Consider the following 12,559-nt stretch of genomic DNA (forward strand, 5'->3'; position numbering starts at 1 on the left):
AAATGCATGAGAAAATAACCAAGGTGTGACAAAAAGATGCCAAAAAAGAAATAATATACAGTAAATATATAAGTCTAATCCAACAGTTCACAAGTTCAGATCACTAGTAAAAGGCAGGAGATATGCAAACATATACAATTATTGAATAACAAAATGATTATACAGAAAGCAGCACCTAAAGCCAAGTCATTGAGAAAAAAAGAAGAACATTAACCCTTTCCCCCGCCATGATGACAGAACTTTACATCTTTCTGTCTTCAAGGGGGGTGGTTCACTGTTTTTTTTTTTTTTTTTTCTAGGCTTGATTGTGTTTATGGGGCACAGTTTAACATGTCTTAATGCTTCGTTTTTTTAAAAAAACGCTGTATTTTTCATATATTTTTTACCTTATTCTAAACCGGCTGTCTCCTTGCATCAGGGCAAGACAAAAACAAATACAATGAAAAAAACAAATCTCACTTTATCAAATCAGTAACACACTATATATAATAAAGAGGAAAAATAAACCAATTAAACCCAGCAGACTCTCTCACACACACACACACACACACACACACAACGAAACTTCAATAACAAAGCAAAAACAATCACCGCGTCCCTGGGACGATAGTCCCACACAGCCCAACGCACACCGAGCTAATCGTCCATGAGCACGCAACCGGTCTGTGCTTTTAAAGCATCTTACAAGTGCGATGTTTTGGTTTCCAGACAATCAGGCAGACGCATGCTGAGAGAGGCTGAGGGCCTGATCCCAGTCTATCTGGAAGGCAATCTGAACATTGGAGGAATAAACCCACTTGTACAGGCCATGCCTGAATCACCCAAACCTCTGAACTGCAGAGGGGCAACCTCAACCCAATGCCAGATACAGGGTTTCATCCAGGCTTGCCGTACTGAATGCCGAGTGTAATTTGACCGGGAAGAAAGGGGCGGTGATTTGTGAGGTCATTTCTCCATCTAAACAACCAGTTTACACTTCTGCTGCTCCGCTGATAGGATGATCAATGAGCAACATTGATCTTTACTAGACCTGCCACATATATAATCAGTGTTGTGTAATCAAACCTGCTCCTGCCAAACATTCAAACACAGAAAAGAAAACTGATCAGTCACACTTCAAAAGGCCAACTTTCACACCAACATATAAACGTCACACTGCATTCTCTTCGGTTAATTACACTTTGCAAATGAAACGGCTTTAAAAGGAAAGATAACATACTCATGCACACTCCTTTATATCTTAACAGAACACAGATCAATAAGCTATGGCGGGCTGTTTACAACTCTCCCGGGAACACCGACAAATATCCCAGCGTCAAATAAATCTAAAGTTGATCTCTCGTTACATGAGCTTCAAGAGAACATCATCACTGCCCTCAACATGAGATCTGACTCCCTTGAAGAAATGATCAAGACAAATTCAAACACCATTGAAGAGCTGAAATCATCCCTCCTTTTGGCAACGCAGAAATCTCTGGATTTGCAGAAATCTAAAGTCGAACTAAAAGCCAAAGTTACTGAACAAGCTAAACAATTATATCTCAGTTGGAAAAAACACAATAATTGAAGCAGAGCACTACAAATGGAGGTGGTGTCTCCAGAAGTTCCAGAAACAGAAAATGTCAAGGTCAAGGTGATGGAGATATGCAGGGAGTGTTACCTGAGCTTGGAGATGAGTGAGGCGGTGGATGAAGCTCACAGATTGTGCAGGCCGGTGTTGGGTCGAGTGAGGGCCATTATCATCCTTTTGTGCTGCGTTGGGTGAGAAACTTCATCTGGAAAAGTGCAAAAAAATAGCGACTACCTCAAAGAACACAAACTATGCTAGAAAAAGCGTCCGTGCACTGCTCTGGCCTCATGTACAAAAAGCACAGAACAAAGAGAAAAAGGCTTTCTTCATCCTCTCTAAAGCATACATTGACAAATGTTCCCATTCTACATCAAAACACAGACTCATTATTGGCCGGCTCCTGCGTCAGCATCACACAAATACATCATGCTGCTCATGTGATCAGCCTCAGACAATACTGAGCCGGTGTTCAGACGTAACCTGGAAGTGCTGAACGTAAACAGCGCATGAGAATGACACAGAAGATGATAAGAGATTGCTGAATAAAGTCGTTAAAGTCGATGTCTTTAGTACCATTCTGGACCTTGAAAGTGTTGATTATATTGCTGTCTATGGACGAATCATATACCTCTTAGATTTCATCAAAAATATCTTAATTTGTGTTCTGAAGATGATCGAAGGTCTTACGGGTGTGGAACGACCCATAGTTTGGGTGAACTAACACTTTAATAAAACTAATACAGAGAGCTGAACTGTGGAGCTTACTGTATGATTCATGGCAACAAAGAAAGATGCTTACACTGATTTAAAAAAAAAATATAGGAAGAATATTTTTCTTTTTCTTTTCTCACATACATCTATTAATACTGATACTTGCAGGCCTGCCTTTATTCATGAATGGGAACGCACTGCTGCGGCTGTGGTTTGTCTGAATGCATGAGATGACGGGAGAGAGATATTCCACCACTGCTTATTTGAATTATTATGATATTGTCACAGTTAAATATAATGAGAAATAATCTAGGTTAACTTGTTGATAACTACATAAATAAACATTACACATTTTAGCCAGACTTATTTTACCTGGCTATGGTCTTATCTCAGTTTGAGATACATCACCTGCCATTTTCTTACAAACAAACAGCTGGGGATGCAAACAGGAAATCATCCATAGGATAAAGCGTCTCATTTAACAACACTCTCTTCAACTTCCGTGGACTTCGAGGAGCAGCTCTGAACGGAGACACAGTTATAGAGTAACTTTCCTGATGTTGAAATAAAACTAACAGATGAATAAGACTGGATGAAATATGACTAGAACAATAACACTCACTGTTTATTCTTCTGTTTCATGTCAGAGATGTAAATATTGTTCACCCTGAATGTCTAAATGTGGACATAAGCAAAGGAGTGATGAGGATGTGTTTACATGCAAATGTGTTCATGTTTTAGAAACAATGAAACAGTAAACAGCAAGAGTGTGTGGACAGTCCCGTACATGAAGATGAGAGAGAAGAAACACGAGTTATTCAGTCCAGCAATATCATTAAAGCAGCTGAATTTATTTGTGAATGTTAAAATATAAATTGTGTCTTCAGGTGATCCTGCGCTCATACAACAATTTATCTCACAGTGATCTAAAAGTATAATGTGTTAAAATATAAAATGTTCATATAATTGTTTGATTGAGGTTCATATTAATATAGACTAATACTGACTGACACAGACGTCAACATGCAAATAAAGGGACAGAGGTGGACAAACATACAAATATAGAGGAAGTGAATATGATATGGGGGTTTTGAGTAATAAACAAATGATGTGAAATGAGGTGATGAAAGAGGGATGAGAGCAGATATAATGATCACACTGTTTACAGCTGCAGACAGAAACATCAGACTCAGGACAGAAACACACGACCTCTAAAGTAAGAACAACTCACATGTTCATTCTTCAAACACAACTAGACTTTGAGATGTTAATATTGTCTGAATGATTGTGAATTTACTGTTTTTCTGCTGTTTTTTAAATGACATGATCATGTTTTACTCCAAGATGAATATGGGATTATCTGAGTTTTTCACTGTGTTTCTTCCTCAGAAATGGAGCAAACTCTATATTTCATTCTTCTTCTCATTGGTGAGTGTGTTTGTTGTTTTATTGATGGTTTATAGTTTCATCAGGTTTGACTCTGTTATGAAAAGCATTAAATCAAACCCTCTCTTTCACAGCTCTCTGCTCCGTATCTGAATGTGTTCAGCGTCAGTATTACTTTATACGTGAGGCGAAGAACTGGACTGAAGCTCAGAGATACTGCAGAGAGAATTACACAGATCTGGCCACCGTTGACGACATGAACGACATGAACGAGGTGAAGAGAGTGAGTGCTAATCCTAATAACTATGTCTGGATTGGGCTGAAGAAGACGAGTGTTGATGAATGGCAGTGGTCTTCAGGTGAACCTGCGCTCTATCTGAACTGGTCTACTGGACAACCAGATGGCAGAGATGAGGAGTGTGCTGTGATGAAGAATGGACAATGGAGTGATGTGTCATGTAGCAACAGCCAGACTTTCATCTGCAACAACAGTGAGTTCAACTTTTTAAAATTACAACCATTAATTTATAGATGCACCATATAGCAAATATAATGGCTCCAGAATATTTACTTCTGATTAGAAAAACACGCTTCAGCTGACGCCTTAATGTTTAATATCTTCATCACAAAGGGTCAGCACCACCAACATCATACCCAGTCAACAGTTTGTCTCTCAGTGATGTAAAAGTGTAACCTCACAGCGCTCTCACTGTGTGCTCATACTGTGGTCACAATGTGAGATCACCCCAGCTAGAAATGTTATTGCTCAAAGCACAGAACATTACAATAATAATGAACACAAACAACTTACAGAGCTTTACTTGTTCCACCTGACTGCTGCAGATTTATTTTGGTGTGGATTGTGTTGAAATAGAAACGCTCCAGGTAGAGCCTCACGGGTTTCCATCTCATAATTATAGTTACTCATGGAGTGAACGCAGCAGGAGCTCATTGTTTTGGTTCAGGAGGAACTGTTAAAGGCGCTGCTGTTTGTTTTTGGCTCTCGGTGACTGAAGTCTGTCTAACTCTGTATAACCTTATGAAACGCTCTGATGACGAGTGATGCAGGTGCATATGCATTTATCAGAATTATTATTATTTTTTTTATTTTTTTTTTTTATTATTTATTTATTTATTTTTAGGTAGGCTATGTTGCCTAAAAGATTTATTTCATTTGTACAGAGCCCCTAAAGGGACGGAAAAAAAATTGGGATGGGAGGAAAAAATATTTTTCAAATCTTTTGTGTTCTCTGACAAAACCTGACACACATAGACACAGAGCTGTCTGAACCAGCTCTGAGGGAAATTGAACAGGAAGTGTTTGTCTGAACTCACAACAGGTTTTGTCAGAGAACGCGAAAGATTTGAAAAATATTTTTTCCTCCCATCCTAATTTATTTCCACCACCATGTCCCTTTAGGGGCTCTGTACATCTAAAGTGAGAAAAATATATAAATTCAGAAGTTTTGTAGACAAATGTGTAAATGTTTTAAATGTGCACATTTTTAGGCTATGTGTAAAATTATTGTAATAACTGTTTGCAAATATTTTCTTTAAGTAGTCTCTGTCAATCCATAAAGCAGCATAAGAATAAAGATTTTTTATTTTATTTTAATTTTTTATTGTTTTTCTTAAAGCAAACACAGGACTCGTCTTTGTCAATCAGACGAAGAACTGGAGAGACGCTCAGAGTTACTGCAGACAGAATCACATTGATCTGGTCAGTGTGAGGAACCAGAATGAGAATCAACAGCTTCAGAAGTTCATCAATGATAATCACATATCTGGTGATGTCTGGATCGGTCTGTTCAGAGTCTCATGGCAGTGGTCAGATCAGAGTGACTCCTTATGCAGATACTAGAGGTCTGGTGAACCTGGAATTGAAAATGACAACTGTGTAGCGATCACTAGTAATGACGCTCTGAGAGATTGGAATGACGTCCCTTGCAGTGAACAATATCCTTTTGTGTGTCATGAAGGTGAGCAGATCCTCACAAACACACACAATCCATCCATCACCTCCAGATATCTTAAAGGGTTAGTTCACCCCAAAATATAATTTCTGTCATTAATTACTCATCCTCATGTCGTTCCAAACCTGTAAGACTTTTATTCATCTTCAGAAGATAAATGAAGATATTTTTGATGACAAAATGCTCAAAGATCAAAAATGAAAGAGCCGCACACGAGAATGAAGTCAAAAAGTTCCAATGAATTTATTATCCAGAGGCCACAAAAAGTGCAAGACAATGCTGTACACTCTGCACTTGCACTTTTTTTGGCGTCTGGATAATAAATTTGATTGATTCTCTTCAGAAAATTTGGACTAAACTGCTTGATTCATATGGATTAATTTTCCGATCTCTTTATGTCTGACATGACAAATTCCTCCACAGTGTTTGTTCTGCATGTTGTTTTTGATCAGTCTCTCTCTAGTTTCTGCTTGTGGTTTGTTTTGTGTCCAGAAAAACTGATTCTGATCAAACAGAAGATGGCGTGGTCTGAAGCTCTGAGATACTGCAGACAGAATCATGTGGATCTGGTCTCGGTTCATTCAGAAGAGATTCAGCGTGACGTGATGAATGTGGTTAAATGGGCGTCTACTGGGGCGGTGTGGTTGGGTTTGCGTCACTCCTGCACTGTGGGCCTCTGGTTCTGGGTGAGCGGACAGACCGTGTGCTATCAGAACTGGGCGATTGATGATTCAGAGAACTGTGATTCTGCAGTGAGATCTGGAGCAGTTCAGTCTGGAGGAGATCAGCGCTGGATCAGCCGTCCTGAGACTGACAGACTCAACTTCATCTGCAGCAGAAATGAAGAGTGAAGGATTCGTTTGTGCTGTTCTTTCACTTTCTTTTGCCTTGTTCTATCTTTTTTTTTCTTTTAATTCGCAATTTCTTTTTGTTCAGTTTTCATCAGATAATGTGTTTATATCAGTACAGTAAAATTAATTTAAGAGTATAAAATACCAGTGTGCACTATATATGTTTTAAAGACCCCATGAAATCAAAATGAGTTTTCATCTGTGGCTTTTAGAAACATTTGGAAATTGCAGTCATTCTCTTCTGGAAAAATGGCTCAATATTTTAACACAGCATATTGACTATTTAAAAGAAAATCAAAGTAAAGCACAATCACATCAGTTGATTTCATGGGATCTTGGGATTCTGGTGGTGTGGATACTTTCTTCTCTCCTGTTTCTAGTCATATCTTTACAAATTACTTGTTTAACATGATTGTGAGCATCTATATGTCTTAGTGAAATGAAATATGGTTTATTCTTAAAGAAAAACTAAAAGTTGAGTATAAAGTTTCTTGTAACCTGTAATTCAACAACACCAGCTCAAATAAACTTCTTTACAAACAGCATTCATATGTTGTGATGTTTATAAAACACAAATATATATACAATTTTAATAATAGAAAATGATGATATGGATATAGATATGACTATATAGCTGAACTGAACTTTTGGTGCACCAAAAATAACGCACTTATTTAGTGATGGCCAATTCAAAACACTGCTTCAGGAAGCTTCAGAGCACAATGAATCAGTGTATCGAATCATGATTCAGATCGCTAAAGTCACATGATTTCAGCTGTTGGCAGTTTGACATGTGATCTGAATCATGATTCGATACACTGATTCATTGTGCTCTGAAGCTTCCTGAAGCAGTATTTTGAATTCGGCCATCACTAAATAAGTCGTTATTTTGTTTTTTTGGCACACCAATAATATTCTTGGCACTTTATAATATTAATATTGAACCACTGTACTCACATAAACCGATTTAAATATGTTTTTAGTAAATTAATGGATCTTGATAGAGCAAATGTCATTGTTACACAATCCTACATTCTACAATATTATATATTAACTGTTCTGAAGATGAACGAAGGTCTTACGGGTGTGGAACGGCATGACGGTGAGTAATTAATTAACATTTTTGGGTGAACTAACCCTTTAACACACTCGTATGAATCAGTGACTCTTAACCTGTTAGCCACCCCCGCTTTTGGAAAATCCCAAAAAATGACATACCCAAACTAAAACAGATACAGTTCATGAACCCTTTGCACTAAAAGCATAAGTAAGGTCTCATTTGAAAGCAGACACTTTGCAGTTTATGGTAAACTCATAATTAATTATTGTCACAAAGAAGAAAATAGTTTAAAATAGCTTTGAAATTTTGAAAAGTTATTAGAAATTTATTTTTATTAAATATATTTATGAAAATAAAAGTGAAGTTGGCCTTGTATTTAGAAAGGACTCTAAAATGTTAACTGATGTTTATTGTCATCTATTCAAGGGTATTGTCGATATTGTGTTTGTGGTGCTAAGTGTCCCATTCAGTTTCAGTCTCCCCTGAACACATTCACACCTCTCGAGCCAGCTTAAACCTCTCGATTAGTGTCAGATAAAATAATTTGGAGATCAAGTATTTTGAGAAAATCTTTTCAGGTTGAGCGATCTAGCACAGAAAAGCAGGTATACCCGGGTACCAATGACTAGACAGACACAGCTTCTGCAACTTCAGAACACTGTAAAACTCTAGAGGTGGTATATTCATTAATAAAATTTGGCCCTTAGTGCATACAGAGGTGTGTAAGGAGTTAACACTGTTTGGCTCAATGGGCCATCTATCTTCTGGCTTTGGATAACCCCCACCTCACTATTAGAGGTAGTTCCTTCCTCAGCTTAATCAGTGTTTTGCTCCTCCCTGTTATGCAGTAAGGTGAATCCCCATTTGAGATTCTATTCTGAATTGGAGCTTGCCTGCTCTCCTGTAGGACAGTGCTTTATTCTCCAAGCGTGTATCCACTGTGGTTAGTAATCTGGCAGAACTCCTGTCCTCGTTTCGGCGATCATTGTAGCTGGTCCAAGATACTTCGGTTCTCCCACCTTTGTCAGTTTCAGGCTTTTGATCAGCATACTCTGTCCTGGAACAAAGGGGTAAGTAGGCTTTTCTTAGGGGAGAGGAAGACACAGAAAAACATCAGCATATACAGAATTCAGTTTCTTGATGAGGGAAGTTACGTAGTCCTCCTGTATCAGCTCCAGATCACCTAGGGAAGTAATGCCTGCGTGGCCTTTGACCCATGGTGTCAGGAAAGGCCTACCCATTAGTATTTCAAACAGCGATAATTTAGTAGTGGAAGATGGAGTCATTCTTATTTCTGTCAACACCATGGGTAGCAAATCTTGCCATTTCTTTCTGGTATCTATGGAGGCTTTTGTGAGCCTTCTCTTGAGGGTTTTGGTTAAGTTGTTCCACATCAGACAATGATTGACAATGTGGAAGGGTGTGTTGAAATGCCAATCAATCGACAATGCTTTGGCCAAGAGCTGTGTTACCCTAGACGTGAATGGCATCCCATTATCGCTTTCAATAGTGGTAGGTATACCAAATCGAGGAATAATTTTTTTGGTTAGAATCTTTACCACAGACTTAGCATCCTCTTTTGGACATAGGAATGCTTCTGGCCACTTTGAAAATCTATCCACAATTACCAAAAGGTATTTCAAATTACTATTGGCGGCATGTGCGCAAAATCAATCTGCAGATTCTGAAACAGTGTTTACGGATGCGGCAGTGTGTCATGTTTATCTGGTCTGTGCGGTTTTACTTTTGCACATGTAAGACATGCATCTAAAACGAGCTTCGCCATTTTGTGTACATCTGCAATACAATATAATTGATTGATTACCTGAACTACTTTTGCACAGCTTATGTGTGACAAGCCTTGGTAATGCCTGATAAGGATTATTAATCCTAAATTCAGAAATGCTATTCTTCCCTTTTCATCTCTCAAGATCCTATCTTTATCTGAGGCACATCCATGTTTTCCCCAATGCTCCAAGTCAGCCTATGTTGGTTGACTCTGCAGGATCTTAATGTCAATGTTAGGTATATTAGTTATATGCGTAGTCATAGTTACCTGACTCTGGTTACCCACAACAAATGTCGATTTGATTTGGGCCTTTGCTGCTTCCTTAGCGGCTTCATCTGCGTTTCTGTTTCTGCATCTTATTCATCATCCCCTGGTGCTTGACCTTTTAACCTTTACTATGGCCACTTTGGAGGGTAACTGTACTGCCTTAGTCAATTGTCCTATTAGGTTAGAGTGTGCTATGGGTTTGCCATCTGCTGTTTTAAAGTCTCTAGCTTCCCATGTTTTAGCAAAATTATGCACCACCCCCCATGCATACTTTGAATCAGTGTGAATAGTTACACGTTTTCCTGCCATCAGTTCAGATGCACGTTTTCCTGCCATCAGTTCAGATGCTTGAGATAACGCTTTTAATTCAGCAGCTTGGACTGAATTATAATCCAAGGCAAAAGCCTCTATTACCTCTCCAGTGTCTGACACCACAGCATAGCCACAAAGGTAGACGCCATCAGAAGGTTTTGAACATGATCCATCATGACCCTTCCGCCTCTCGGACATGCAAATGAAAATCTCGAGAATAGTCTGGAAGGCCCAATGCGGGTGCCGAAGTGATGGCTTGTTTCAAGGCAGTAAAATGTAGCTCTGCCTCATCAGTCCATTTCAAAAAAGTACTTGGGGGAGCTCTGTGGTCAATCAGGTTTTCGCAAATGCCTATCATGTATGGCACAATCAGTTATCCATGATCTATAATAGTTCACTTCGAGGGGACTTCATTTTTCTGATCATCTGGACCCTATCATATGAGATCGCTCTCATACCTGGCATTATTATGTGTCCCACGTATGTCACTTTAGACTAGACCCCTTGAAGCTTGTCTCTCGAGGCCTTCAATCCAGATGGGCGAGCACATTGCAGATGATGATGGAGGCCTTTTCACAGTTTTTTTTGTCTACCCGGAAACCAGGATGTCATCTGCGTATTGAAGCATGCAAACTGTAGAAGGCAAATCAGTCATTTTAGCCAATGTTCTTTGCACTGCTGCCGAGAAAACGGCGGGTGAATCAATGGAGCCCTGAGCAAGGCATGTCCACGACATCTGTTTACCCTGAAACATAAAAGCTAAAATGGGCTGAGTATCTGGATGTACAGGTACAGAGAAGAATGCTGCGCAAAAATCAATAACCGTGAAATATTTGTGCGTACACGGGATAGAGTTAACAGTTGGAACGTCAGGGACGATCGGTGCCAACGGTGTTATCAACTGATTTATAACCCTTAAGTCCTGGGTCAATTGCCAAGTTTTCCATCAGCCTTGACCACTGGATTCACAGGCGTTGTTGTACGGCGAATGTATTGGTACGAGGACACCCTGCTGGATGAAATTATCAATTAATGGTTTGATACCATGTTCCGTATCTGTAGACAAAGGATATTGTTTAATATAGACTGGTTTGTTAGTCTTCAATTTAGCTTTATAAGGTTCCTTGTCTATGAAACCTGTGTTGTCATTGTATTATGACCACAATGATGGGTTAATCATGTGATGTACCATCTGAGGTGTGTCAGGCTGTGGTGAGACAGGCTGTGGTTCACTGGGCTTCTCCCATGTAGGCAAAGGATTTACTGAGACCGGCAAACTGGACTGGAAGGAAAACACAACTTGTTTATCAGTAAATTTAATATCCATGTTCAATTTATGCATATCATACCCCAATAAATTAATTAGAGTTCCTGTTATAATTGTAAATTTATGAAAAAATGGTTTAAATCAAAATTTAAATTTCTACAAGAGGTGTTACGGGACATGAGATGTCAGTTCCTGATATACCCACATAGTTAACTACTTGGTTAGAGATTGGACCATCATAATGTGCGGAGGTCATTGATGTCACATTGATGTCACATTGATGTCCAAAAGGAACGTTTGTGGCTGACCATGCACCATCAATTTAATATAATCTAAATCTTCACTATGATTTGAAAATGTTAGGGTCATCATTGATAAGTCGGAACTGACTCAGACTGGGGAACTCTGGCTCCCCTGTTGTTGGTTATCATGCTCTGTAGTGGGATACGTGGCTAATGGTGGTTTATTTCTCTGTTGTTGTGGCTTCACCCATTGCTTCCTCCTTTGGTGACCTTTTAATTTCCTACAATCACGGCGTATATGACCTTCTCACCTACAGTAATAGCAGACTACTGCTGAGTTTCTTTGCTGGGTCAAGGGTGGTTTTACTTCTGCTTTTTGGTCATGCACTATCCCTTGAGGTGTCTGTTTTGCACCGATGCGTTTGACTAAGAAAGCTCTCAGTTCCTTAAAAAAGGTATTACAGTTTTCAGGCTCTTCCCAGTAATAAACATGGGGCGAGGCAGCTGTGCTGGACATTCATTGATTAACAATGCCTCAGTGAAATCTCCTTCCAACGTTCTTAACAGAACTGCTCTGTAATCTGCCCCTGTAAGGTGAGCATATTTTGTATGCGTTTGCAGAACAGTCACGAATTTACCCGGGTTCTGAGGAGAAGACAGGCTTTTGCATATTGCCTCCATGTCAGACTTTTTTTTTTCCAATTATCTTTTTATTGATTTTTGACATTTTAATAACATAACGCACAGAATAGAAAAAAATATATATAATAATAAAATAGAAATTTAAAAAAAACAAAACAAAACAAAAAAAACAGCAAGTTAAATCAAGTCAGTCCATGGTCATAGATCACAGTTCAACCTTTGTAAATGTTATGTAAACATGCCAGACATTGTAGTGTCAGAGGTCCATAAGCGGTTCCCATATCTTCCTGAAGGCATCCCACTTATCTTTTAGGACATATGTGCGTTGTTCCAGCCTTAAAGTTTCATTTAGGATTTGTTTAAACAGATTAAATGATGGGGTCTCTGTTGTTTCCAATTGAGCAAGATGCATTTCTTTGCTATATACGACATTAAGATAATCCTCTTCCTGCATGTGGTGTCCAGTGTGTTGTCCAATTCAGTACCAAA

General features: G+C 38.9%; 1 protein-coding gene across 1 annotated transcript; it reads left to right on the top strand.

The window, feature by feature from the left end:
• Positions 1-3,923: 3,923 nt before the first annotated feature.
• On the top strand, positions 3,924-6,519 carry LOC137029980 (C-type mannose receptor 2). The gene is given in 3 exon segments (XM_067399862.1): positions 3,924-4,158; positions 5,305-5,573; positions 6,288-6,519. Coding segments are annotated over 3 exon segments (708 nt in total). The 3' UTR covers positions 6,492-6,519.
• The last annotated feature ends 6,040 nt before the right edge of the window (positions 6,520-12,559 follow it).

The sequence above is a fragment of the Chanodichthys erythropterus genome, chromosome 11 (genome assembly GCF_024489055.1).
Source record: "Chanodichthys erythropterus isolate Z2021 chromosome 11, ASM2448905v1, whole genome shotgun sequence".
NCBI lineage: Eukaryota > Metazoa > Chordata > Actinopteri > Cypriniformes > Xenocyprididae > Chanodichthys > Chanodichthys erythropterus.